The sequence below is a fragment of the Lemur catta genome, chromosome 16, assembly GCF_020740605.2.
Source record: "Lemur catta isolate mLemCat1 chromosome 16, mLemCat1.pri, whole genome shotgun sequence".
Taxonomy (NCBI): Eukaryota; Metazoa; Chordata; class Mammalia; order Primates; family Lemuridae; genus Lemur; species Lemur catta.
Genome location: NC_059143.1, coordinates 52,594,959 through 52,619,409, shown reverse-complemented (window position 1 = coordinate 52,619,409; position 24,451 = coordinate 52,594,959). Strand labels below are relative to the sequence as shown.

General features: G+C 52.9%; 2 protein-coding genes across 2 annotated transcripts; one reads left to right on the top strand and one right to left on the bottom strand.

Moving 5' to 3' along the window:
• Window positions 1-203: 203 nt before the first annotated feature.
• CNDP2 (carnosine dipeptidase 2) lies at window positions 204-20,332 on the bottom strand. Its single transcript, XM_045527832.1, has 12 exons — window positions 20,275-20,332; window positions 16,829-16,951; window positions 15,871-16,014; window positions 12,696-12,858; window positions 10,319-10,407; window positions 8,765-8,965; window positions 7,548-7,632; window positions 6,549-6,709; window positions 5,236-5,400; window positions 3,125-3,266; window positions 1,659-1,806; window positions 204-842 (listed from the first exon to the last, which is right to left on the bottom strand). The coding sequence occupies exons 2-12, from the start codon at window positions 16,886-16,888 to the stop codon at window positions 773-775; spliced, it is 1,428 nt and encodes a 475-aa protein (XP_045383788.1). The 5' UTR covers window positions 16,889-16,951; window positions 20,275-20,332; the 3' UTR covers window positions 204-772.
• Window positions 18,789-20,434, top strand: LOC123621738 (translation initiation factor IF-2-like). The gene is made up of 3 exons (XM_045527635.1): window positions 18,789-18,828; window positions 19,573-19,623; window positions 19,718-20,434. The coding sequence occupies exons 1-3, from the start codon at window positions 18,789-18,791 to the stop codon at window positions 20,413-20,415; spliced, it is 789 nt and encodes a 262-aa protein (XP_045383591.1). The 3' UTR covers window positions 20,416-20,434.
• The last annotated feature ends 4,017 nt before the right edge of the window (window positions 20,435-24,451 follow it).

Genomic DNA, 24,451 nt, shown 5'->3' with positions numbered 1-24,451 from the left:
TGAGCGGGGACAGGGACAGGGACAGGGACGCTCCTCTGAACACTCGGGTGATTGGCGAGTCCCCCCATGTCCAGGGCTGGGGAGGAAATGTGCTTGCTCAGAAAGACGCGAGTCTTGTTCTGGACCCCTGACTGCCACGCCCCGCCACCCCCACCATGAGCTGACAAGTAACAGACTCCAGGAGCGAGTGAGACGCAGCGACCTTTTGGAGGCTTCATTTCTACCTTTATTCAGCAGCACAGACAAGACAAGACGATCCTTCCAGTTAGGCTGGGTTTGGCGGGAGCCCAGTAAAGAGAAAAGGGGAAATGCCAGCCGTGGTCAAGGTCCTGAGACAAGGGCAGGACCCCAGACAGTCGGGGGTCACTTCTCTCCTCATTTCCTTCCCGAAGATTCCAGGTGTGCACCACCTGAGACAGAGGCGTCAAGTCCTCTGTTTGTCCCACTCGATGACAATCAGAACTTTCCACAGAAGAACTTGTGCCTTTGGAGCTGGGCTGTTTTCTGGAGGTCACGTCATATCGACCACTCTGAGACCCTGCCTGGGCGACGCAGCTGTTGCCAGGTCCCCGATAACCCCCAGGACCGACCGTTTCTAACTGCCGGTGCAGGGAGCTCCGCCCGCGGGGCAGCTGGACACACTGGCGTCTGCTCTTGGAGGCATCTGCGGCCTGACAGGCGGGGGAGGGGAGGGGAGTCCGCTCTCCCGAGCAGGTCGGGGGAGGGCGCGGGCAGGGCTCCGGTCGGAGGCGGCGCTCCATGGGGACTGGCCTCAGTCCTTCAGCTGAGACACCTCATACAGGTACGCCGCCAGCATCTTGGTTCCTTCTATGTAGTTGTGCCTAACGGAGAAGAACACATCACCGAGTGGGCCGGCGTCGAGCACCGCCAACACCCAGGCGCACGGTGACTCCTCCGTGCCCAGGCGCACATGGGGTTATTTCTGGGGTCGCCCCCCAGCCTGGCTTGGTGGGCCCGAGTCCTGCCTGCCTGCGGAATTCGGCCGCATGACTCTCAGGTGCAGGTTCAGTGTGACTGCCCGCCCCAGGGACCAGCCCCGGCCCCGGTCTGAGGGGACGTAAGGGGTCAGCCCTTACGGGTCAGCATGGCAGGTGTCATGCCTTGGTCTCGGCCCCCACTGTGCACCTGTCCTTGAAGACCAGACCTCCACCCACATCCTCGTGACCACGTCCATCTCTCCGGCCTCCTCCACAGGGGCTCTGCCGCTGCCTCAGTCCCCACTGTCTGCCTCGGTTACCCCAAGATGGGCCCTCGTCTTCTGGAACCAGATGCCTCTCCCTGAATGCTCTGTGGGTCCCCTGCCTGCCTGTCTCAAATGCTGTCCCTGTCCCTGTGCATGCAAAGAGTCCCCAACACATCTGCCCCAGTCAGGAAGGTGTACAAGTGGCAGCATATGCAGTTAGCAATGGCACTATGACTTTTCAGAAAGGAAAAGCAGGGAGGGTTTGCTGAGCGGCAGGTGAATATAAGCACAGAACCCCGCCTGAACCTTGTTTCCACGAACCGCCCACCCGAGGCCCGCACCCTTCCCACCCGCTCCTCCCGGCAGCAGCGCACGTAGGCCGAGCGGGGCCGGGGCGGAGGGGCAGCCGCGCAGGAGCCGACCTGGGCTCAGGCCCCAGGCGCCCACGTCTCACCTGTTGAGCTTTTCATTCTGGGAGTGAGCACCGTCGTCCGCTGACCCCACAGGCAACAGCATGACATTCTTGCCTGTGGCCTCCTGAAAGGTCAGGGTCACAGGAATACTGCCGCCTTCCCTGGTCAAGTCTGGTTCAACACCAAAAACTGGGAGAAATGCAATAAAAGAGTAGGTGAACTGTGGGGCCTCGAGTCTGGGGATCCGTCACGGAGCCACCGCTCAGCAACTGCGCTTGAGTTGGCTGGTGGCAGGTCCACCCCACACGCTGGCTCTCCTGATGCGACTTAACTGTGAGCCCTGCAGCACTACGGTGCCACTGACACAGCCATGAGCTCATATCATACAACAGTGTCACTGACACAGCCATGAGCTCATATCATACAATAGTGTCACTGACACAGCCATGAGCCCATATCATATAACAGTGTCACTGACACAGCCATGAGCCCATATCATACAACAGTGTCACTGAAACAGCCACGAGCCCATATGATACAACAGTGTCACTGACACAGCCATGAGCTCATATGATACAACAGTGTCACTGACACAGCCACGGGCCCATATGATACAACAGTGTCACTGACACAGCCACGAGCTCATATGATACAACAGTGTCACTGACACAGCCATGAGCCCATATCATACAACAGTGTCACTGACACAGCCATGAGCCCATATCATACAACAGTGTCACTGACACAGCCATGAGCCCATATCATACAACAGTGTCACTGACACAGCCATGAGCCCATATCATACAACAGTGTCACTGACACAGCCATGAGCTCATATCATACAACAGTGTCACTGACACAGCCATGAGCTCATATCATACAACAGTGTCACTGACACAGCCATGAGCTCATATCATACAACAGTGTCACTGACACAGCCATGAGCTCATATCATACAACAGTGTCACTGACACAGCCATGAGCCCATATCATACAACAGTGTCACTGACACAGCCATGAGCTCATATGATACAACAGTGTCACTGAAACAGCCACGAGCCCATATCATACAACAGTGTCACTGACACAGCCACGAGCCCATATCATACAACAGTGTCACTGACACAGCCACGAGCCCATATGATACAACAGTGTCACTGAAACAGCCACGAGCCCATATGATACAACAGTGTCACTGACACAGCCATGAGCTCATATGATACAACAGTGTCACTGACACAGCCACGGGCCCATATGATACAACAGTGTCACTGACACAGCCATGAGCTTATGTCATACAACAGTGTCACTGACACAGCCATGAGCTTATGTCATACAACAGTGTCACTGACACAGCCACGGGCCCACATGATACAACAGTGTCACTGACACAGCCACGAGCCCACATGCCGATGATACCAGAGTATTGCTGACATAGCTATGCACAGCAGAGTCCTATCAGACATGCTAGGGGCCCTGACACGTGTCCCCAGGCAGAGTGTCCAACCTGTTTTCAGGGCTCTCCTCCCAGCCACATAATGAGGATGGTTGAAGTCGGATACCCAGGGCTTCCCACCGTGGCCCATGTACACCTTGAACTTGTTGGGGCTGTGTAGTTCCGCAAACTTCTTGGTCAGGTAGCTTGTAACCTAAACCACAGACAGAAGAGACACACGGTGTTTTACAAGCTTGGCATTGGATCCCATGCTGGTGGTCTACGATGGGTAGAAAACAAGTCTGCGACGAGTGTGTGACGATGTGTCTGCAGCCAGGAGCCTGTGACAGGCCTACGACTGCACAGCAACGAGCCTGTGATGGGCCTGCCGTGAGCCTCACCTTCTACTGCCTAATGCTGATCTGCAGAACTGTAATAATGAAAAGGGGAAGAAACAAAATCCAGTTATTTGAAGGTAAAGGGCAATGTTTTAATCTCAGGCAATTCACCCTTTACAAAGATATTCCAAATGATAATATTTAAATTAAGTTTATCTTCCCAAGAAGCCTTTTTAAATTTATTTTTTATTTATTTTATTTTATTTTTTATTTTTTAAAAGCCAGTCAAATTTAGCAGTGGGGGGTTGAATACCAACTTTAGTGACACTAATGTTAATAAGTTCTGATAACCCACTACCATCGGACCAGCCCAAGATGCCTTTTAAAAACAAAAAACAAAAAAAAGAAAAGAAATTAAGTTTAAAAATAATGTGTCCTGCCTTGCTTTACGTTAAGGATAGTGTTTGTGTTCCCCTAAAATTCATATATTGAAGCCTTAACCCCCAATATTATCATATTTGGAGACAGGCGTCCATGGAAGTATTAGATAATTAAGGTATGAGACACAGTTGCCACCGTCAGCAGCCGCGTTTGCTCCGTTCTGCTGGCCACATAGTTTCACAAGCCCGAGACTCGGCGACCCCGTGAGCTCTCCAGAAAGACGCCGCGAGGACAAAACGGGGCAGAGCAGGACAGAGCGCACGGCCCCGTCTCCTGCCTGAGTCACTATGCTCGTTAAGAGACAAACCCCGGTCTTTGCCTTTTCCTGCAGGCAGATAACGTCTGACGGCGGTGACCGCACCCCTGTCGCCCGGGCAGTGACCGCGCCCCTGTCGCCCGTAGCCAGATGCGGCTCTGCCGCCGGCGCGTCCAGAGCGTCCGACGTGGTTTCCTGGGGCCACCGCGCCCAGCCGGAGCCTGAACGCCGCTGCGGACTGAGAGAAGCGCCCTGAGAAAGGGCTGTCGCCCCTGTCTAGGGTCCGCAGCCGTCGGAGTAAGACCGGCTTCCGTTCTTTGAAAGCTCGCCTTTCTTTCTGTAGTCCGCGAGGGTTAGATGAGGTCGGAAGGATGAGCGTCCTGACCAGGAGGGACAGTGGGGCGCTCGCTCTCCGCCCCGGGACACTCTCCCCCGCCCTGGGGGGACTCTCTCTTCCGCCCCGGGGGACGCGCCAGGAGGCAGCTGTCCACGGCCAGGAAGGCGAGGCCCCCACTTGCCTTTCCCAAGCTCTGAGAAACACATTTCTGTCACCGAAGCCACCAGTCTGCGGCTTTCACTACGGCAGCCCGAGCTGACGGAGACACTTTATGAAAACGGCCACAGACGCGGTTTCATCCAGCCCTGAGACGGAGCGGGCCGACCCGGGGACACCTGCTCCCGGCGAGACCTCAACCTTCAGCGTGGAGAGCGGCGCCCCCGCCTGTCCCCGACGGGGAAGACGCACATCCGTCTCTTCCGGAATCTTCCCGGACGAGGGTGACAACCTACAGCCGCGAGTCCCCCTCCGCCCTGCCTGTCACCACGTGGAGAGGCAGCTCCCCTCCACTCTGACCAGAACATATTTGGCCCAAAACGGCATTTGACTTGGAGCCTTGGAGCGAGGTGAGGGCAGAGGTCAGATGTGGCAGGCCTCGGCAGTAGCAAAGGTCACTCACACGCGATGCTGATTACGTGGCCCTCATTTCCGGTAAGTTTCTGAACTGCTTACCGTGGTGATCACGGAGCCGGCAAGAGCCAAGCAGTGGGATGTGTGAGGTCTGGGCTTTTGTCCTAGTAAAAGCCTCTTGTCACCTACGTCTCTGACGTAGCCCTCGGCCCCCAGCCCGAGTCCCCGTGCCCCCACTTGCCTGCTCACTGACGACTTCGGGAGTCATGTTGGGCACGAGCCTGATGGAGAACTTGCCGATCACTTTCCTGGGAATCACGGTCTTGGCCCCTGCCCCGGAGAAGGCGCCTTCGATGCCATGGAGGGACAGGGACGGGTACCGCCACCGGTGCATGAGGATGTCTTTCTGCAGGAAAACAGCAGGGGGTCGGGAGCAGCTTAGGCTTTTGGTGCCAGCCCCGTCTGCTCACCGGGGGGACGGGAACGTTGGCAGGGCATCAGCTGTGCAGAGTCAGGGCCCGGCCTGGGGTCCTGGCACCCACTGGCCGGAGGTACAGACACGCGGACCCCCCCCCAGGCAGGGCTGTTTAGAGCCCACCCCAAAGGTGCTCTGGAGCTGCTACGACACCACGAAGGAGGCCCCTGCCCAGGTCTCAGCAGCTGCGGGTGCGGCACCCACTGCTCACAGCAGCCTGGACAGCTCAGGTTTCCCCAGCACAACAGGGAGCCCCTCAGGCTGGAGAACACAGTGCCCGAGGGACCCAGAGGGGCACGGTCCCACCAACATCAGAGCTCCTGCGGAGCCAGACGCTCCAGGGGATGCAACAGAGGACACGTGCAGACCCTCCCAAGCCCAGGGCACAGAAGGGGTGCTTGCTCCTACAGGGGAGGAGAGCCAGCCTGCCCCCGAGTCCTGGTGTGGCCCCGTGAACACTGACAGGCACCATCCCCCACGGCCCGGGCACAGGTAGGAGGCAGCCTGTTTCCCGAGCCTACGACCGACACTGTGACCCTTCTACACGGCCATTGCGTCCCAGAGGCAGGAGAGTATATGCAGCCACCTAAAGGGGCTTTCAGAAGGTTCTTGGGACTTAGCCACCTAACCTGTGGACTTCTTGTTTGTGAACCAAGGTGCTCAGTGACATCTGGAAGGAATGTACAGCCCCTAGCGTACCCTACCTAGATGCAAACATGAGCCTGAAGGAAAAGGGCAGGAGGAATAGAAGTTTGCTCAGAACCCAGCTTACCTAGACTGGTGCCCCTCCCATGACGAACCCGCCCTGGTCCACAGTGTCACTGTCCACTCGGCTGCTGGTGGTGACCTGCTCTTCTTATCCCAGAGGACCCTCCCTGAGGTGTCGTGCGTTCCAGGCTCCCCGCACTGCCTGCAACGGCCTCACTGGTCTCCCTGGTCACGTCCTACTTTCTGAATGTCTGTACCGTCTGCTGACGCGGGTGTGCTCCAGATTCCAGCCCCTCTCCTCAGGGACGCCCTGGGCATGGGACAGGTGACACAGGCCTGGCAGATGCATGTGACACACCCCAAGCCCACACCTTGCAGCCGTGCAGGAGGGTCTGGGCCCCCACGTCCTTGGCGAACTCCTCCATGTCGAAGTCGATGTGGTCGTAGAGCGAGTGCTCCTCCTCCGTCACGGTGGCCACGGCCTCGTTAATGCCGGGGACGAGGATGTTCCCCTTCCTGTCTACCAGGGAGCCTGGGGAAGTGGCAGGGGTTACAGCGTGCACGACAGGCGGTACAAAAGCACCGTCTCCTTCCGCCGCGGGCCGGGGACGTCGGGCTCGGGAGAGATGCCACTCAGGCCTCGGCGCAGCCTCACACAGCCAGTGGGGGGCCGGCGTCACTCCCTTCCTCACACACGAGACAGGGGGCAGGCGGTCCCCAAACCGCTCTCCGTCACAGACCGGGACACACGCCGAGCACCCCGGCTCCACACAGGTGTGCTCCAACACCCGCCGCACTGCCCGCATTGTTTTCATGCATGTTCCATGGAAACAAGCGGCCCCCACGCTGGGGGGAGAACCGAGAGTGGGACAGAGCAGACCCCGACCCCAGAGACGACGCTGCCGTCACGGGGCCACGGCCACAGGGCAGGCCGGAGCGGCGTGTGGCCTATGGCAGGAGGATGCCGGGAAGGGGAGGGGGAGGTTCGTGCTCTCAAAGAGCCGGCGGAGCAGAGGGCCCCAGACGGGGTGGTTGTGAAGTAAAACAGGCCAAAGCAAATGCCCTCGGGGGACGTGGAAGATGACACAGCTCAGGACGGATGGGGTCACGTGACTCGGGGGACCAGTCAGGACCTGGGGAGGCTGAGTGGGTGGGGACGGCCCGGGAGGGTCCCAGGCGTCAGGTGCTAAGATGCAGCGGGGGTGGGGGGTCTTAGAGGGAGTCGGGGGAGGTAAGGTCAGAAATTCGCAGAAGCTGTTTCGTGCAGAAGGTGGACACGACCCAATGCTGACGACAGACAGCCTGGAGGGGACGCCCGGGCGCCTCCCCCCACCCCCACGGCGCTGACCCGACGCCAGGCCTGGGCTTACCCATCAGGGAGATGAGATCGGTCATGGCCTCGTGCACCGAGCCCCCGTACACCCCCGAGTGGAGGTCCTTGTCGCTGCACTCCACCTGGGTGGGGACAAAGGCCGCTTTATCTGGCTGCTCAGTGTGAGCTTAGTTTTAGCATGTGACAGTAAAGTGGACAAAGAGCATTTATAAGACCTAATATTTTCCAAATCCAAATTTGCTCCCTCAAGGACCAAGGCAAGCCTTTTCCCAAATTAAAAAACTTAGGCAGAAACAAAACCACTCTTGGCTATGCGAACCGTGGGGAAACTGGATACTCTCGCCCGGGTGAAGTATGCGCAGGGCAACCTCTCTACTGCTCAGCGCCTCTGCCAGGAGTTTCACAAAGACCCTGCATCTGTGTGCCGAGGGGCAACACCCAACACGAATAATCACCGACAGGGTCCGGAGCCCAAGGACCTGAGCTCGGATCTCCCCCCCACCGCCTTGAGTCATGTACCCAGGGCGAGGTGGCCAATGGCTGTGAGCCTCGTCTCGTCTCCGTGTCACACGTGGGAAGGGGAACGCGCTCCCCACAGCACCGGGGCATCGGGCAGGGTCACCATGAAGCCCAGAGTGAACGTGCAGCGTGGCAACTGCAGCCCTCTGCAGCGCTGCCAGGCCAGAAAGCACTTCCAGACAGGTTCTGACTTACCCACGGCCCCGGGTGCGGGATCCACGGCCCCAGGTGTGGGACCCCACCCTCATCTGGGGGTGACCACCAGCCAGCAAGTGGCAGAGTCTGGCCCAGGCCCAGCCTTTCCCGTGCTCCAGTGCCTCGGTTTCCCTTTATCCCCTGCAGTGTCTCGCAGCCCTCAGGTTCCCTCAGTCAGGGGATCAGAGCTTAAGCTTGAAAGTACAAATATTTCAACTTTTAAAAGGGAGTGTTTCTAAAATGCTCGGTGCATGTACGTCTGAGACTAGCATTTAATCTCTTCTCAGTGGCTCCGAGGCAACATCACAAACACCAAGGTCCCGACAGACGTCACTGAGAGGCCAAGTCCCGATCACCGAAGTGCCACCACCCTCCCTGGCCATTGCCGCGGCTACAGAAGCCGAGAGCCGGGCGCTAAGCAGGCTCTGGGCTTCCCCTTGCGTGTGGCTGACTCCTGGGGACTTGCCTACGTGGGGGAGGAAGAACAAGGACACTTAGGTTGGCAGAGTGTGAAATGAAGCCCCAAACACAGCACCGTACCTCGATGAAGAAGTAGCAGATGCCCCTGAGGCCGTAGGTGATGCACGGCTTCTTCTTCCCCAGCCAGTAGTTGTCAGAGATGCAGATGTAGTCCACGTCTTTAAAGAATCTGTCTTTCTGTGCAAAGATCAGCTCATCCAGACCCTCGGAGCCCGACTCCTCCATGCCTTCCAGGCAGAACCGGATGTTGACAGGAACCTCCTGTGGGCAAGAAGCGGCGTGAGCAGGTCCCCAGCTTTGCCGTGCTTTCCTTCTAGAAACAACACACAGGACTATGGATTGCAAATATCCGACCTCCTCCAGATCGACCGCAGAGCCTGCTCTGTGCACCGGTGGTGGCCCCTCCCTGGCACTGGCCTGCCTTAGCCCGTGCTGGCGGGGGGCCGTCCACACACCTGTGTCCCCGCGCTCCGCGTGGGCAGCGCAGCTTTCCCTGGAGAGCTGCATGGCAACCTGCAGCCTCTGGGGCTCCCACCAGAGATGGGAAAATGAGGTTGCTCATGGAGCTGGCAACTCGCCAAAGGCCACATACGCTAAGGAATGGCAGGACCTAAATTTGAACTCAAGTCCCAAGCCACGCCCAGAGGGCACTGTTCTCTAGATGCTTCCTCCCTGCCCGCCTCCTCCTCTTCCGCCCCAACACGAAACCTTTCACAAGACCTTGATCTGTGCAACGGGCCTAAGTGGAGCTGCTCTGAGAGGCTCCGCCCTGCACACGGCCACCTCTGAGCCACCCAGGGGTCTCCCCAGACCCCAAGGCCTCCACCACAGCTGAGGCTGAGGGCGTCCTAGTTCCTGTGCCCACCACGCAGAGCTGGGAACAGCCAGGCCAGGGCGGGCGGTTCTGGGCCACACTTCCCTGCTGTGTAAAATGACCCATGGACCATAGGGTCCGAGACCCTTCTCAGAGCAAACACCCCAGGCTTTGACAAAAAATCTCACCTTATTATTTTATCATGATATGAGATAAAAACAAGATGAAAAAATGTCTATACAACATGATCACGATGAGGCTAATACCAACTGAAAATCTTGGTAAATAACAAAATCCTAACCGTTTTCAAGGGTTAGGATTTAGGCAAGTTTTTCTCTCCACTTTTCTGTATTTTGCCAACTTTTAATAGTGGGCAGATATTTCATGGTTAAGGAAATAGATTTTTAAAAGTAAAATTTGTTTTTAGGAGGACATAAACCACACGGAGCGAGTAAGGGCTCTGTCCAATGCCACAAAGCCCATGTCACATTCTGGCAGGTGGCCACCCTCACAGGGACAGTCAGCGACTGAAAATTCACATTGCACGCGCTGGCAAAAACCTTCCTGAGTCGTCAATATTATGACCTTTGAGCATCTATAAAACAATTAAACTTCTAATGTTTCCTAAAGCTGTAAAACAAATGGATAATCTTAAGTCTGAGTCGGCTGTGCGGACTCGGGCTTGGGCGGCCAGTGCTCTCCCACGCAGTGTCCTGACCAGCTGCTGTGGGGACAGGTGCCCATCTTTGTGTTGCTCACACAGAGCCAGTGAATCGGGCCCAACTCGGCGTGGGGCGTACCTGGCCTGTCTTCTGGTAAGCTTCCAGGGCGTTCACCCAGCCGGCCACCGGCCCCTTGTCATCGGTGGAGCCTCTCCCATACAGCTTGCCTAGGACAGCAACCAGCAAGTTCATGAAGTTAGGATCGCAAGGTAATTGAAAGGAGCGTAACTCAGGTGAACATCCGACAGCGGCCGAGCACGACCACACATGGGGCCCCAGTGAGGCTTCCCTTCCGGGGGGGATCCCTGAGTCTCCAGCCAACGCTTTTGCTGGAATTTGCTGTAATCGCAGAGGCAAGTCACGTGGATACCTCCCCCCTCTCCCGTGGTGGTGGCGGCAGCCAGCCGGCACTTGGACATCACTGCCAGCCGGTTGGTTGGTTAAAACCACTGACCGTGAGCAGCTCGGGCCGGAGAGCCCGGTCACACTCAGGAAACACACTGTACCATTATTAAAACCGTTATCAAAAAGGAACTACAAATCTCACCCCACCCCAACTTTGACAACTAATTCCACAAAGAATAGAAAATAATTCACGCCTGTAATCCTGGCACTCTGGGAGGCCGAGGCGGGTGGATTGTTTGAGTTCAGGAGTTTGAGACCAGCCTGAGCAAGAGCGAGACCCTGTCTCTACTAAAAAATAGAAAGAAATGATCTGGACAGCTAAAAATATATATAGAAAAAAATTAGCCGGGCACGGTGGTGCATGCCTGTAGTCCCAGCTACTCAGGAGGCTGAGGCAGGAGGATCGCTTGAGCCCAGGAGTTTCAGGTTGCTGTGAGCTAGGCTGACGCCACGGCACTCTAGCCTGGGCAACAGACTGAGACTGTCTCAAAAAACAAAAACAAAAAAAAGAATGGAAAATATTTATTATTATTCTCTTTCTTTGTTATCACTTTGAAAACTAGAGGATCTGATATCACTTCCAATGAGAGTAATCAATCGGTCCCCATAATTCCCCTCCACACTTGCTTCTGGAACCATCACAGAGGCAGACGCTGGGCTGGGAAGCCGACAGCGTGATCTACAGCTCGGAAGACGAGCTCAAACCCTCCTCCCACCTCTGCCACACGACCCGGGGTCAGCCCCGTGGCGCCAGGCGAGGAAGGCGGCTGCACACGGCTCGCTGCGCTCAGCTCGACACCTCGCCGGGCCGCACGCCGTCCTGGCCAGCCTTGCACCCTCAGGCTCAGGCTGCTTTAAAGGTCAGGCAGCTTCAGCATGGCCCACCCCACAGTAGTATGAGGCCAAAGCCATCATTACCTTAGCAATTTCCTTTTATAAACTAAACTTAACTTTTCACAAAAGCTCAAGATCAAATACAAAAGCTCTCCTCAAAAAGATCCTCGTCCCTGTGACAAACACTGACACCTGTGGTGGCGGCACGGTGCCCGCCGGCTCAGAGGTGCCACAGCCAGGGAGACAAACTTGGCCTGCTTCCCCGCCCCAGGGCTCTGTGGCAAGGAGGGGGCAGCACGACGGGGCCGGATGTTTGCCATGAAGCTGCTCTGCGGTGAGGAGCTGCTCTAGGGCCATCGACGGTGCAGGGTCCCCTGAGAGTGGGGCTGGGGAGGGGCTGAGAGGACGCCCAGGGCCGGCCTCACAGAGGACCAGGTGGTGTGACCGGTCCTGACACCCGTGCAGGTGCACAGGTGCCCGAGTGCCCACGGAGGGCCAGTCCCACGGTTACTCCGGTTAGTCATCACCCTGGGGTGAGCACAATGTACAGAATTAAACTCGTTGCTCTGAGTAAAGTCACATTTCAATTCTGCACAGTAACGAACAGAATCGCACTGAGCCAGGAAGGGTCTGAACAGACCCGATGATCCAGTTGCAAGGGGTTTGACGAGAGAGTCGGGAACTTCGCCCAAGGGGGCAGGGCACAGAGGAAGGTCAAAGACTGTCACGTACAGAAACGTGAACACTCAGAAATGGAAGCAGAAGACCTTCATAGCAAATGGGGCAGGGAGAAGAGGGGCCAGCCTACTCGGGTCCCTCACCAGGTGCCCTCGAGGAAGCACTGGCTGTGAGCAACAGTGACGTGGCCACCCTGACCCAGGCAGGCAGGCGGGCAGGTGGCAGGTGCTGGTCCTGAGACACACCCCGGGGCAGCTGCCGGTCGGGGGAGGCGCTGGACCGCAGGCTTTTGGGGACTGCCCTGCCTCAAGTCAGGACGTGTGTCCTGAGAGAAAGCGGTGGCAATAAAGAGGGGCCTGGGCCCTGGCCATGAGGACTCCTTTCCACAAGAAAGGGAGGTTTCTGAAGTTTCAACCTCGAGGCTCCCGAGAGAAACTTCTGGAACCCAATTTCTAGATCACGTTAAAAACAACCCGTACTGGGAAGAGAAAGCACCGAGACTGTCGGTGACTTTCCGACGGTAACACACAGCTCTCACCGTCCCGCTCCACCAGGGTGAAGGGCTCGCTGTCCCAGCCGTCCTCCAGCGCCGCGGGCTGCACGTCCAGGTGGCCGTAGACACACACCGTCTTCTTCCGCGGGTCGGAGCCCAGCTTGCCCAGCAGGATGGGAGGAAGGGGGATCTCCGAGCCGTCGGGGAGCTGCGAGGGAGAGGAACGTCGCCAAGGACAGCCTTTGTTTAAGACACTCGGCATTCCTGGCAGACACTAAAATACCTTGAGCTTTCCTATCTGCGCTCATCAACCGACTGCTACTGTAGAGTTTAAGGTCATGTTGTTCAATGCAGTCAGTAATTAATAAGAATTGACTTTCCTGTAATCCAGAGCACATAAGCTCAGTGACATTTTCTGACCACGGGCAGTTGCAAAATTTTTAAAGGCTGATTTTTCTTTAACTTTATATAACAAAGCATGGAGCCTGGTCCTGGCAACTTAGTTCATTATTTCCTGAAAAGATGGTGAAGAACAACTACTGCCTTAAATCAGAAGATATGTTTTTGCAGTTCTGTATGTGGATTACCATCATGCACATGAAGCCACACTAAATGGGGCAGTGGTAGCTGGTGCTCCTCCTGCACTGGTCCCAAAGGCCTCGTCAGTCACAAGCCCTCGAGACTGGGGATGTGTGTGCGGCCCAGAACTCTCTCTGCGTCTTGGCAAAGGCAAAGCCATCTGAAGCCGTTTCCAACTTTTACCTCAGGTCGATGCCTCCACCTTTTACTTTAGACCACGGCCCACTCAGGCTGTGCAAAAACCCTACAGCCCATGTAGGTCCTCTACCAGTGTCTACGATCTAACAGAAAAAACCTACAAAGTATCGCTACAAAGTATCACGAGCAAATGGCAGGGGAAGGTGTGAGCACCCACACTTTTGTTTTAGCTGCAGGACGAGATTGCACATACTAGAACATCAGCCCCCTGTGCATTCGTCTAGTTACTAAAAAATACCGTTCATGAAAATAGGCATTAATAAACATAACACACAAACTAAACTGATAATGCAGTTAAACTAACAATTTACAATTAAGAGGTAAGATGAGCAGCAAACTGAAAATGACGCCCAGATCAGGGCCACACTGGTGCCACAGGGTCCTTCCCCCAATTCCAGGGCTCCCAAGCTCCAACTGTGCAAGCACGTTAGGGAACTCGGCAGGTGGCTGGAATTCTTGTAGAATACAGGATGTTTTTCCAGTAATTTCAGTAACTCTTGCAATCCAACAGCTACTGTCAGTGCAGCAGTCGGACTGATGTCCCTCAGCCACACAAACTGCCCTCGGGCTGGGTTTGTGCCTCCATTCTTACCAGGACAGCCTGGAGCCACCAGATACAAAATAATTATTCCTTAAAAAACCCCTGTCCTGGTCACAGAAAACACACGGCCTCATTGGTCACAGCTGTACCTCAGCTTGCCTGAGCAAGAAATTGACTTTTAAACAATATCAGATCCTCTGTAAATAAATTTCTATTTTATAGAGCTCCAATGAAATATTTTTGGGCCCGTAGGTAAAACTGTTCTGAAATTCACTAGGACCTCAAACTCCCAACGTCATCTTTCCTCCATAAGCCTGAAAACACTCCAGCTTCTGCACTTCCCTGTGGAGACGCCCAACTCCACCCTCACACCCGCCTGAAGTCACCATCACCCTCTGAACAATGGAGCCCTGTTGCCAAATGAACTCGGGAAGAGAGGAGAAGAGGTGTCGCTACCTCACACTGCAGCTTCTCTGCAGAACTTTTCTACCAGTGACGACATCTTTCAATTCCTTGATGAAAGTGGTGTTATATATTTCAAAATTGTGTAATAGTGATTTTAGTCTTTTATGGAAGGCCTTTTCCTTAGAACTGCACTGTAATGTCAGTGATAAATGGAATAAATCTATCTACTGTGATGAAACAACTCCTAAAACTTATTTACCTCACCTAGATTTTTTTTTATGTATCAGGAAAAAAGGGAGGGAGAGCTATAAGACATCTTAAGTCAACTATTAAATTTGCTTTCAGAGGAAATTCTCAAACGAACAGCACTGGATTGGGAATTTAATCCTGGCTTTGCAAGATTACTGTGGGCTCCTCCCAGTGGATGCAAAGCCCACCGGGGCCACGGGTTTCTTGCACTGATGAAATGAGCACACTGAGCTGAATATCCACACCCCAAATTCCAGGACTGTGACTTCAACTGGATGCCTAAATTATCAGGCAAGAGAACCAAGATAAACCAAAACTTGTCACACTCTGTAATATAAAAGGCGGCAGCTCATGCCTGTAATCCTAGCACTCTGGGAGGCCAAGGCAGGTGGATCGTTTGAGCTCAGGAGTTTGAGACTAGCCTGACCAAGAGTGAGACCCCGTCTCTACTAAAAAATAGAAAGAAATTAGCTGGACAACTAAACCTGCCTGTAGTCCCAGCTACTCAGGAGGCTGAGGCAGAAGGATCGCTTGAGCCCAGGAGTTTGAGGTTGCTGTGAGCTAGGCTGACGCCACAGCACTCTAGCCCAGGCAACAGAGCGAGACTCTGTCTCAAAAAAAAAAGAAAGGATATTACAAACTTTGAAAATATGGCATGAAGCATGCAATTCACATGGGGCTGAAATCATCTGAAACTAAAATAGTGGAATAATGTACCGTGAAGTGAAATGGTTCACTTACATTAAGAAGAAAACAACCATTCTTACCTGTCAGAATCCTGCCTTAAAATGCAACTGACCCCAGCAACCACCCCACAAATATCTCTTATGAAAAAGTGCTGTCCTACCAATTGTGATGCTTGGGGTCGCAGGCTGTGTGGATGGGGGGGAGGGGTCGTTATTATTTTTAAATCGACATGGGTAAAGTGTAACTTCCTAGTTTGAAAGCTTACTGAGTTCTGGAAAGGGAATCTCAGCTGTTCTCTAAGAACGACAGTTACATTAACTTATTCTTGAGCAACTGCCAACAGATCTCCTTCCTGGAGAAAAATGATAAGTATCACAAAACCTTTGCCCCAGTCCAACCGAAGCCATCATGTACTGAACTTATGATCCAAATCAGGCCCTCTTCTGTTTGTTTTCAAGATGAGCAGGATATCTGAAACAAAAGCTCTTTCCAGAACTTGGAGTCCGATCAACCCTGCAGGCAGACTGTGGCTCTGCAATGCGAGGAATGCCGGCTTCGTACCTTTTGTTTTCCGATGTCCACCAGCTCCACGGAGCCGCCCAGCTGCTTGATGTCTGCAGCCACGACTTCCATCATCCTCTTGATCTCGCCTCTCTTCTCGGGCCACGCGGACACACTCTGGATGGCCACCCATTTTGCAAGTTTCTGTTTGTGGATAACAAGGAAAAAGGGATTCTGAAAAGGTGTTCCTTAAGGCAGGAAAGGTTTTCATAATTTTGCCATATTTCCGGCACACAAAGTTCATTTACTGCCTGTGATGGCTCCATTTTGAACAGATGAGAGGAACAGACCCATCACATTTGCTTTTTGCTTAAGATTTAAAAAACTGCTTGTACTGACTCCATACCAAGAACTAGAGCATGAAAGAAAAACTGTCAGAATGTGTATTTTTAACCATTAAGGATAAAATGAATGTAAAATACACAAAGGTCCATAATTAAGTTTGCATCTGAATGCAAAGAAATTACAACTGAAAGATACAGAAAATACCCAATGTTGCCACAGTCATTTGGTTATTTATCATCCTGACAATGGCCAAGTTCTCAAAGTATAACTTTTAGGATGAGAATTCTAAAGGTTTCATCTGAAATGTGTCTACTAAAAATAACTTTAAAGCATAATTCTTTAAGTTAACGTCAACAAACAGATTAATATATAACATTACTGAATCATTTATAACATGCTAAAGGCAAACTAGTTTTTTACCTTACCTATCATAAGAAATTGTAGATGGAGATTAAACAAAATCTTGGATTAGCTTTGCTATTCTCAGAAACATATACTAACACTTTCTGTCAAAAGCCAAAAGTGTAACTTGCACTGGGATGGGAAGGTGGAGGAACAGCTATCTAGGCAACACTTTTAACACTTGATTTAAATGCCATCATTCATATTATTAGCTTCTGGAAAGTTCTCTGAGCCAAAATTTAACATTTACTAGAATGAAATATTCCCTTACCTTAATGTAGTGATCCTGATTTTCATCGATGTACTTAAACAGGGTAGTAAGGGCCGACATCTTTCAACCAGACCCCAGGCACAGATCTTGAAGATTCTTGGAAGAGCCACAGGTCAGTTCTGCCTCTAGGAGGGACAGGCTGAGCTATAAAGTGCTACTCCACCCCCGAGCATTGCAACATCAGCATCACGAGGATGCCCCAGGAAGTGAAAGCAGCTTTAGAGACAAAAGCTCTGGGAATGAGCTGGAGACTCAAATTGAGCTTCCCTTTTTTTCTTGGAAGGAAAATCTATACAAAACTGTGTGACCAATGGCAGGTAACTGAAGGAAGGGCCTGAGTTGAAGATAATCCAATGAAACTAAAAGTAGGTACTTTTGAGTTTTACTGGCACTTAAATTTTTTTTTTTTTCAATTCTTAAAGCACACAGAGAACTTTCCACTTTCTATTACTATGAAGCACATAGTCACTTCAGGGATCCCAGCTAAGTAAGATGTCACATCCTGCCTCTACCATAAAACCCACAAGCCAGACAACAGAGCCCAAGGAAAGCCAGATTTGGTTTAGGGAAGTTGGTGATTGTGGGCCAGGAACAATCCAAGGGCAGCAGCTAAACCTCTGAGAACCTGAGAACTTCCAGCGACTGCATAGCTGCCCAGCACATTTTCTAACATCCAGTTTTTCATGCTTGAGACCCAGCAACTTCTGTTCTATCTTACAATAAAGGTGACAACAAATTATTTGACTATTTTTAAAAATTGTAATGAATATGAAATAAAAATGGTTCTGGTATTGGGACTTTCAAACTTGGTGCTCTCTCCCTTCTTCAACAGACAATTGGGATTCTTTCAAGTGACAAGACTGAAACTTCAGCAGCAGTGTAGAAGAGATCAGCTACTCAAATTCCAGCAAATTCGGTTCTGCAGCTAAGTGAAGAGTTTCAGAATCACAGCCGGGAGCGTCAAGACCCTACTTCAGTGACGTAGTTCCAGAGCATGATGCCAGATAAATGCCTGTGCTTCAGCATTCTGTAGGGAAAGAGCACTTTTTCTTGGCATAGGATTCCAAAGTGACTTCTAAACAGAGATGTGACTATCCACTGTGGCGCAGTGTGGCAGCTGTTTAGAAGTTACTCGAGCTGCGCAGAGTAATGAAATCACAGGGTACTGCAAGTAGCAAATGTGATTTCTGTTTGGGTGGGAGATAAAACTACTTCCTTCTCAAGTGCCCTCAACTTACTTGTCAAACTGCAGCAACAGAGATGAAATATTTACATATCTCCCAGCCAATTCAGATGGCCTCAGCCGAGGCACTTATGTGGAAGAGCCTCGAATGAGACAGAGTCCACAAATACTGTAGAGGCCTTTTATGAGTGCTAATAAGGCGAAACTTTTATCCACCTGTCGCCAAAAATGTACACAGGGAAGCTACTTGTTTATCTTAAAAGAAATTCTATTTAGCAGGACAATATGTTACACAGGGTGCTTTTCATTTGGGTTCACTAAATACAACTAATCCCAAATTCACTGTGGTATTTTCTCATTAATATTATGTTCTTTGTAGCCAGATTAACCAATGGCCTTCTAGCTAAAGTCATTCAAAGATAAACTATGTGCTGAATAACAATGTTATGTGCCAAATAACAATGTTTCCATCAACCATCAAAGAGGGACCTTATTAAAACGGGGTCCCATAAGATTGTAATGAAGCTGAAAAACTCCTTTTCTGTGTTTAGATACATTTAGATACACAAGTACCAACTATTGTGTTACAAATGCCCACAGTACTCAGTACGGAAAATTCTGTACAGGTTTGTAGCCTAGGAGCAATATGCTATATACCATATGGCCTAGGTGTGTGGGAGGCTATACCACTTAGGTTTGTGTAAGTACATTCTAGGATATTAGCACAAGCAAGAAATCACCTGGTGATTTTCTTAGAAAGTATCTCATCCTTAAGCGATGTATAACTATAATTATCTAAGTTGCACCTTCCACCAAAGTACTGTAGACAGAGACCACAGTCTGTTCAGCTATCTCTGCAAAGCCATCAGGGCTGGGCTAAAAGCAACTTCCTATTAACCTTAACTTGGTCAAAACAGGTTAGGTCAGGTTCCACTTTCTCTCTCCCACTCACAGTTCCAGGTTATTCCTGTTTCACCTCTGCTAGTACCAAAGTCATTAAATGGAACCACTTTTATGTGCCCTGAAGAACCCCATTTCCTAAGGTGAAAGCAATATGTTGGATAGACTGAAAGAAAATATTATCCTTTCAAATAAATAAACAGCTTCACTCCCCTTTTGAAATCTAAAGTTCTTGGGAAGCAACATAATTTCAACAGTGAGGCTAGTGAGCAGGGAAGGAGAAATCACGTGAAGCTCCTGGAACTATGCAGCAACACACACACACACACATCACTCTGTTACTTCTGAGTATCTGATCCTTGTCCCTTGTTAGTTCCAGGTATATATTAAATACTTGAATCATGGCCTCAAGTCTATGTACAAACCACTAAGACAAGGGTAAGATTCTCCAATTCGCCCAATATAGAACTTCACCCTAAACATACTGTGAATGTCTCTTCCTCCACTCCTGCCTGCAAACATTAGGGACAAGGGATCAGTAGCAGGCCCGAGGATCTCCGCCTCCTTACACTGAATCTACACTAGGATGACCTCGGAATCTCACTTTGGCGGGGGGGGGGGGGGGCGGGGCCAGACTGGTGGCCCCGTCTGTGAGGCCCAGGGTCTCAAGGACCTTCCTGCAGCCGGACCCCGTATCCCCTCCATTTTACAGGTAAGGACATTGAGGCTGATGGAATTTGTGACCTGCCCCAGACCAGCAAGCTGGCGAAGGGACTTTGTCTCCTCTCAGGCGCTTCCTCCTGCAGGCAACCTCCCAGCCCCACACGCGGGCAGCGAGGAGCCCAGTGCTGGGCCCTGCGAACCTGGAGCCTGTCTGTCCAGCAAGAGCAACCGAAGGCTCCGGGAAAGGGGTCTGCCGGAGGAGGCTGGAGTTCTCCGCCAGCCTCTCGGGAAGGCATGCGACCGACCAGCACTCTCCGCTCCCGGCGACCCCACCCACAGCCAGGGTGCCCACCAGGAAGTGCCAGGCGGGTCCGAGCGAAGTGCATCGCCGAGCCTGGGTCACCGGCCAGGGGCGCCCCACGTGTCCCGGCGCCTCTCGGACCCGGCCGGCCAGGCGCTGCGGGCGGGTGGCCTGGCTGCCCAGGGCCGCCCGGGGGTAACCCCGTCCCGGGCCTCCGACCCCGATCGCGCTCGGGCACAACCCGGGCTCCATTGTTCCAGCCTGGCCGCGACCCGGAGCCCCAGGATCCTCCGCGAACCAGGCGTGACTCCCGCCGCTGCCCCGGAGCCCTTCCCGCCCGTCCCGCTCCCCGGCTCGCGCCGCCCATCCGGGAAGGCCCAGCCGCGGAGCCCCGCTTACCCGCAGCAGGTCGGACACCGGTTCCGCACCACGTGTCCACGGCCACGCCCCCGGCGCGGGCCCGCCCTGCCGCCATCCCGCCCACCAATCCCGGCCAGGTTCGGAGGGCCGGCGTCGCCCCGCCCCCGTCCCGCCCACTAATCCTCGGCTCTTCAGAGGGGCCCACGTCGTCCCGCCCTCCCCTTCCACCAATCCCTGGGCTCGCGCAGAGGGCTGTGTCGCCCCGCCCTCCCCTTCCACCAATCCCTGGCCTCACCCAGAGGGCTGTGTCACCCCGCCCCTCCCCTTCCACCAATCCCCAGCCTCGTCTACAGGGCTGATGTAGCCGCGTCCCACCCTCCGCACTTCACCCCTCCCCGACGCTGGGTGGAGTGAGGGACGGAGCGTTGGGGTCGGGGTTCCCCGGGCCAGGCCCGGGTTCCTGGGACCCGAGGTCTGGGAGCACCTGGCCAGCGCGGTGGCCTCGCGTTGTGCTTTCCCGCTCGCTCCGGGGTGTGGTCTGAGAAGCCGCCTTCAGTGCAGCTCTGAAGCCCGAAACTGGGGGGCCCCCACTCCGCCCCCGGGTGCCCGGCTTTGGGGACCCCGCTGCGCCCACCCCCCGCCCCGTGCCTGTTCCTGCCACTCCAGGAAGGACAAGGACGTTCTGCGAGGTCGCACGTTCCATTCGAAGGAGCTTTGGTCCCTGGTTTGCAAAGCCCCCCAGCACCCGGACCCAGAGCGGAAGCGTTTTCGGGTTTAAGGCCCCTGACCCAGCGCTGGTGGAGAAAGCGGACCCCCCAGCCCTGCCTGCTGCGGCCTCAGCCTCACCCCGTCTGCTCATTTTTCCTTGGCCTAGTAACGAAAGCATTTGGCAAAACTCGTACCACTACCACATTCTTTAAGGAGTGACTACTCTGGGATTATTATTTTTTTAATTAATTTGACAGCTGTAAGGGATGTCATTTCTCACATACTGTAAATACTTTAAAATAAAATTACCTCTCCCCTTTAAACTTTACATGGTTTGTTTTCTCTTTAGATTACACATCCCTCAGAATTTTGTCAAATGTAACATTTCTGTACTTGAGAGTCTTTTACTGATGAGCCTGTTATTGGCTGGTGAGCTCCTCGGTTCTTCTTGCCGTGAAAGGAGGACAGCAAGAGACAGTACAAATGTTTCTCCTGTGAATCCGAATAAACGTCAGGAAAATACAGAATTTGCCCTTTTACTCGGATATGTGTCACTTGTCAGAAGGTAGAGAACTCTCTGGGTCCTGCCCCTTGAAATAACGCAAACTATGCGCCGTATCAGGGTCCGCGATCAAGGAGGCGTCCACCGGGAATACAGTGCGGTGTTTCCAGTGGTCCCTTTGTTCGGAGCACGCAAAGCCTTCGGAGCTAATAAACATACAGCATTTAGAACAATGCCTGGCACTGAACCCCTGGGAACAGGAAGCCTGGCCGAGGCCAGCGGCCAGCTCCTCTGCTGACGTTCTGGGAGAGAGCCCCCGTGGAATCCGAGCAGCTGGAAACTGATGCGCTTACAACTCTCTGAGTCCTCCTTAAAAAAGTCACCGTGTGCCCTCAGGCATAGCGGTCTGAAGGCCACAGCGCTACCGGGCCGTTAAGTAAACGCTGCGCCTGAGCCTACGCGTGCCCAGCTCGGAACGTCCAGCAGGTGGCGCTGCGCGTCCGTCTCTGCCTGCGGGAAGCGCGCGTCTCAGGCGGCTCCGCAGCGACACAGTGATCTTCCCTTAGAGACCCAGACGAATTGTTCCTATTCTTCTCCAGTTGCTGCAGGTTTTAGTTCTCAGCATGAGACAAGAGCTTCGTCTCCAGAGCCCCAGTGGGTTCTGTTTAACCACACTTAACTAGACACACGGTCGATGGCAGCACGCACCCCCCCACCCCGGAAGCCAGAATTTTCCCGGAATCAGAGACCACTTTGGAGAGTGCAATTACTCCCCAGATGCAGAGGAATAGTTGGTAACTGTTCTAGAGAATCGCTGCCAAGTAGGATGGCATAAAGAAGGAAACCGAGTATAAGGAGATGAGGAAGGGACAGTTTGGATGCCACATGTGTCAGCCTTATGCAGTGGGTGGACTCTACCCCACCCCGTAGTTGGTCTCTAGAGTCTCTCTGGCCCCGAGTTCATTCCCATGGCACCAGCCAGTCTCATTCTCCAGACTCAAACGCTCTTGTTTCCTCTGGACAGCCAGACCTCAGTCCCCCAGCCCTTCAAAACTCAGTGTGTTCAAAGCCAAACTCATGACTTTGCTCCCTTCCAACTACCCCTGTCTCTGGCGGGCAGGATTCTGAGATTCCTGCCCCTCCCCTAGAGCATGGTGGGCCTGAGCTAACCAGGCAAGCTCTTTGGAAGAGAGTTTAGAGCCCAGAGCTGAGAGGGGTCAGAGAGATTTGCAGCTGCAGCGGATGTTCTCGTGCCGGCCTTGAGGACCAATTGCCACGCTGTGGGGAGGGTCTGAAGAAGGGTCTCTATTGCTATTTTCTCCCCAGTTTCTGGAGTGGGTCCCGCCAGTCCTCAGAGCCCCTTGGTTTGTGGCTGCATCAGTCCAGTCTCTGCCTTCTGCTGGACGTGGCCACCTTCCCGCCATGAGTGTCTGCATCCGCGTCCTAATTAGGAGGTCACCAGGCATAGGATTAGGGCCCATCCTAATCCAGCATGACCTCGTCTTAAATTGATGGCATCTGCAAAGACCCTACCTCCAGATATGTCACATTCATCGATTCCAGGTGGACATGAGTCTTGTGGACACACTATTCAACCCCCAAAGATATACACTAACTTAGATACGACTGATGATTTTTCATCTGAAATGGCTTCCGCGTTCAAATATTTCTCCCATTTCCACAGCCACCAGCCTCCTCTAGGCCTTCATTCCCCTGCGTCTCAGCCTCGACGCCCAGTGTCCTGTCGTGGGTCCGTCCCACCGTGCGGTGCTGGAGAAGGAACACCAGGTGGCGGCCGAGCACTCTCGGCTCTCGAGCTGCTGTGTAAGCGCTTCCTGCAGGTTGTGTTTAGAAAAGAGAAGCCCCAAGGCTTTAAGGGCAAAAGTGCAACTTAATTTTTTTTATAACTGAACTTGATTTTTATCTCAAAGACCCAGGTCTATCTGATGTGGAAATGAATTGGATCCTTTCCAGATGGACGCAGTCACTGCAGTGAGCTTTCTCAGTCAGCTCTGGTTTGACCTTCATCATATTTAGAACTTGTCCCCCTCCCCGTGCTCCCTCGGTCCCGGGCTGATGCCAGGCTTGGTGGTGGCAGTGATGCCACATTTGGATGGTCTCTTCAGCATTCCAGGAATTGTCTCAGGCCTTCTGTCCTGATGTGTCACCTTGCCATTTTTGTTCTCCTCTGACAGGGGCTGCACAACTGGCCAACCTCCCTCGGCCTGTGGCACAGCCCAGGATGCTGGATGTGGAACAGGAAAGGTCTTTTAGCAGTTGGGACTCGCCATGTGGCAGTTTGCACAGGCTCCCCCGTGACAGAGCTGGATAAAACCAGTGAGCGAGAGGCTGACGTTCCCCACACCTTCTTCCTCCGGTTTTAGGGGTCAGGCTGGGATTCTATCCCTGCATTTGTAGAAATAGAACTAATTTATCCCCAGGATAAAAGCTGCCTTTGCACTTAGAACATACTTCTTGATTTAATGGTCTCCAGGTGGCATTTTCATCCAAGAATTAGGGGTGCCAACCTGGGCAGAGACGTTCAAGTGTGCAGTTAAGAGAGATGGAAATGAGCCTACAGAATTAAGCCCTTAAAGTCTTTTAAACCACTGCTTTGAAGAAAACGCCAATTATTCCAATGACTACCGTCTGCCGAAAACAGCAGCAGCAACAAAACCTATTCTTAACGTTTTTTATGAGTACTTCCTGGTTTCTGGTTTAGAATAATTATACGATACCTTAACTCTAAGTATGTTAAAGAAAGTCAATTCAATGAATTCATAAAATCTGTTGCAATTTTCTCTAATTCAATGAAATCTACCTTGATGACACCAAAGATTGTTGAGTTCAAAGAGCTTTAAGATGTCAGGCATCGCTGTTTCCACCAATATTTGTAGGCTTTTTACAAAGGTCAGTAAAAACATCATGGAACTGGAGTAAATATCGATGCGGCTATGGTTAGCAGTTGTCACGTCTGAGCTCTCTGGACAGCATGTTCTCTGTTTT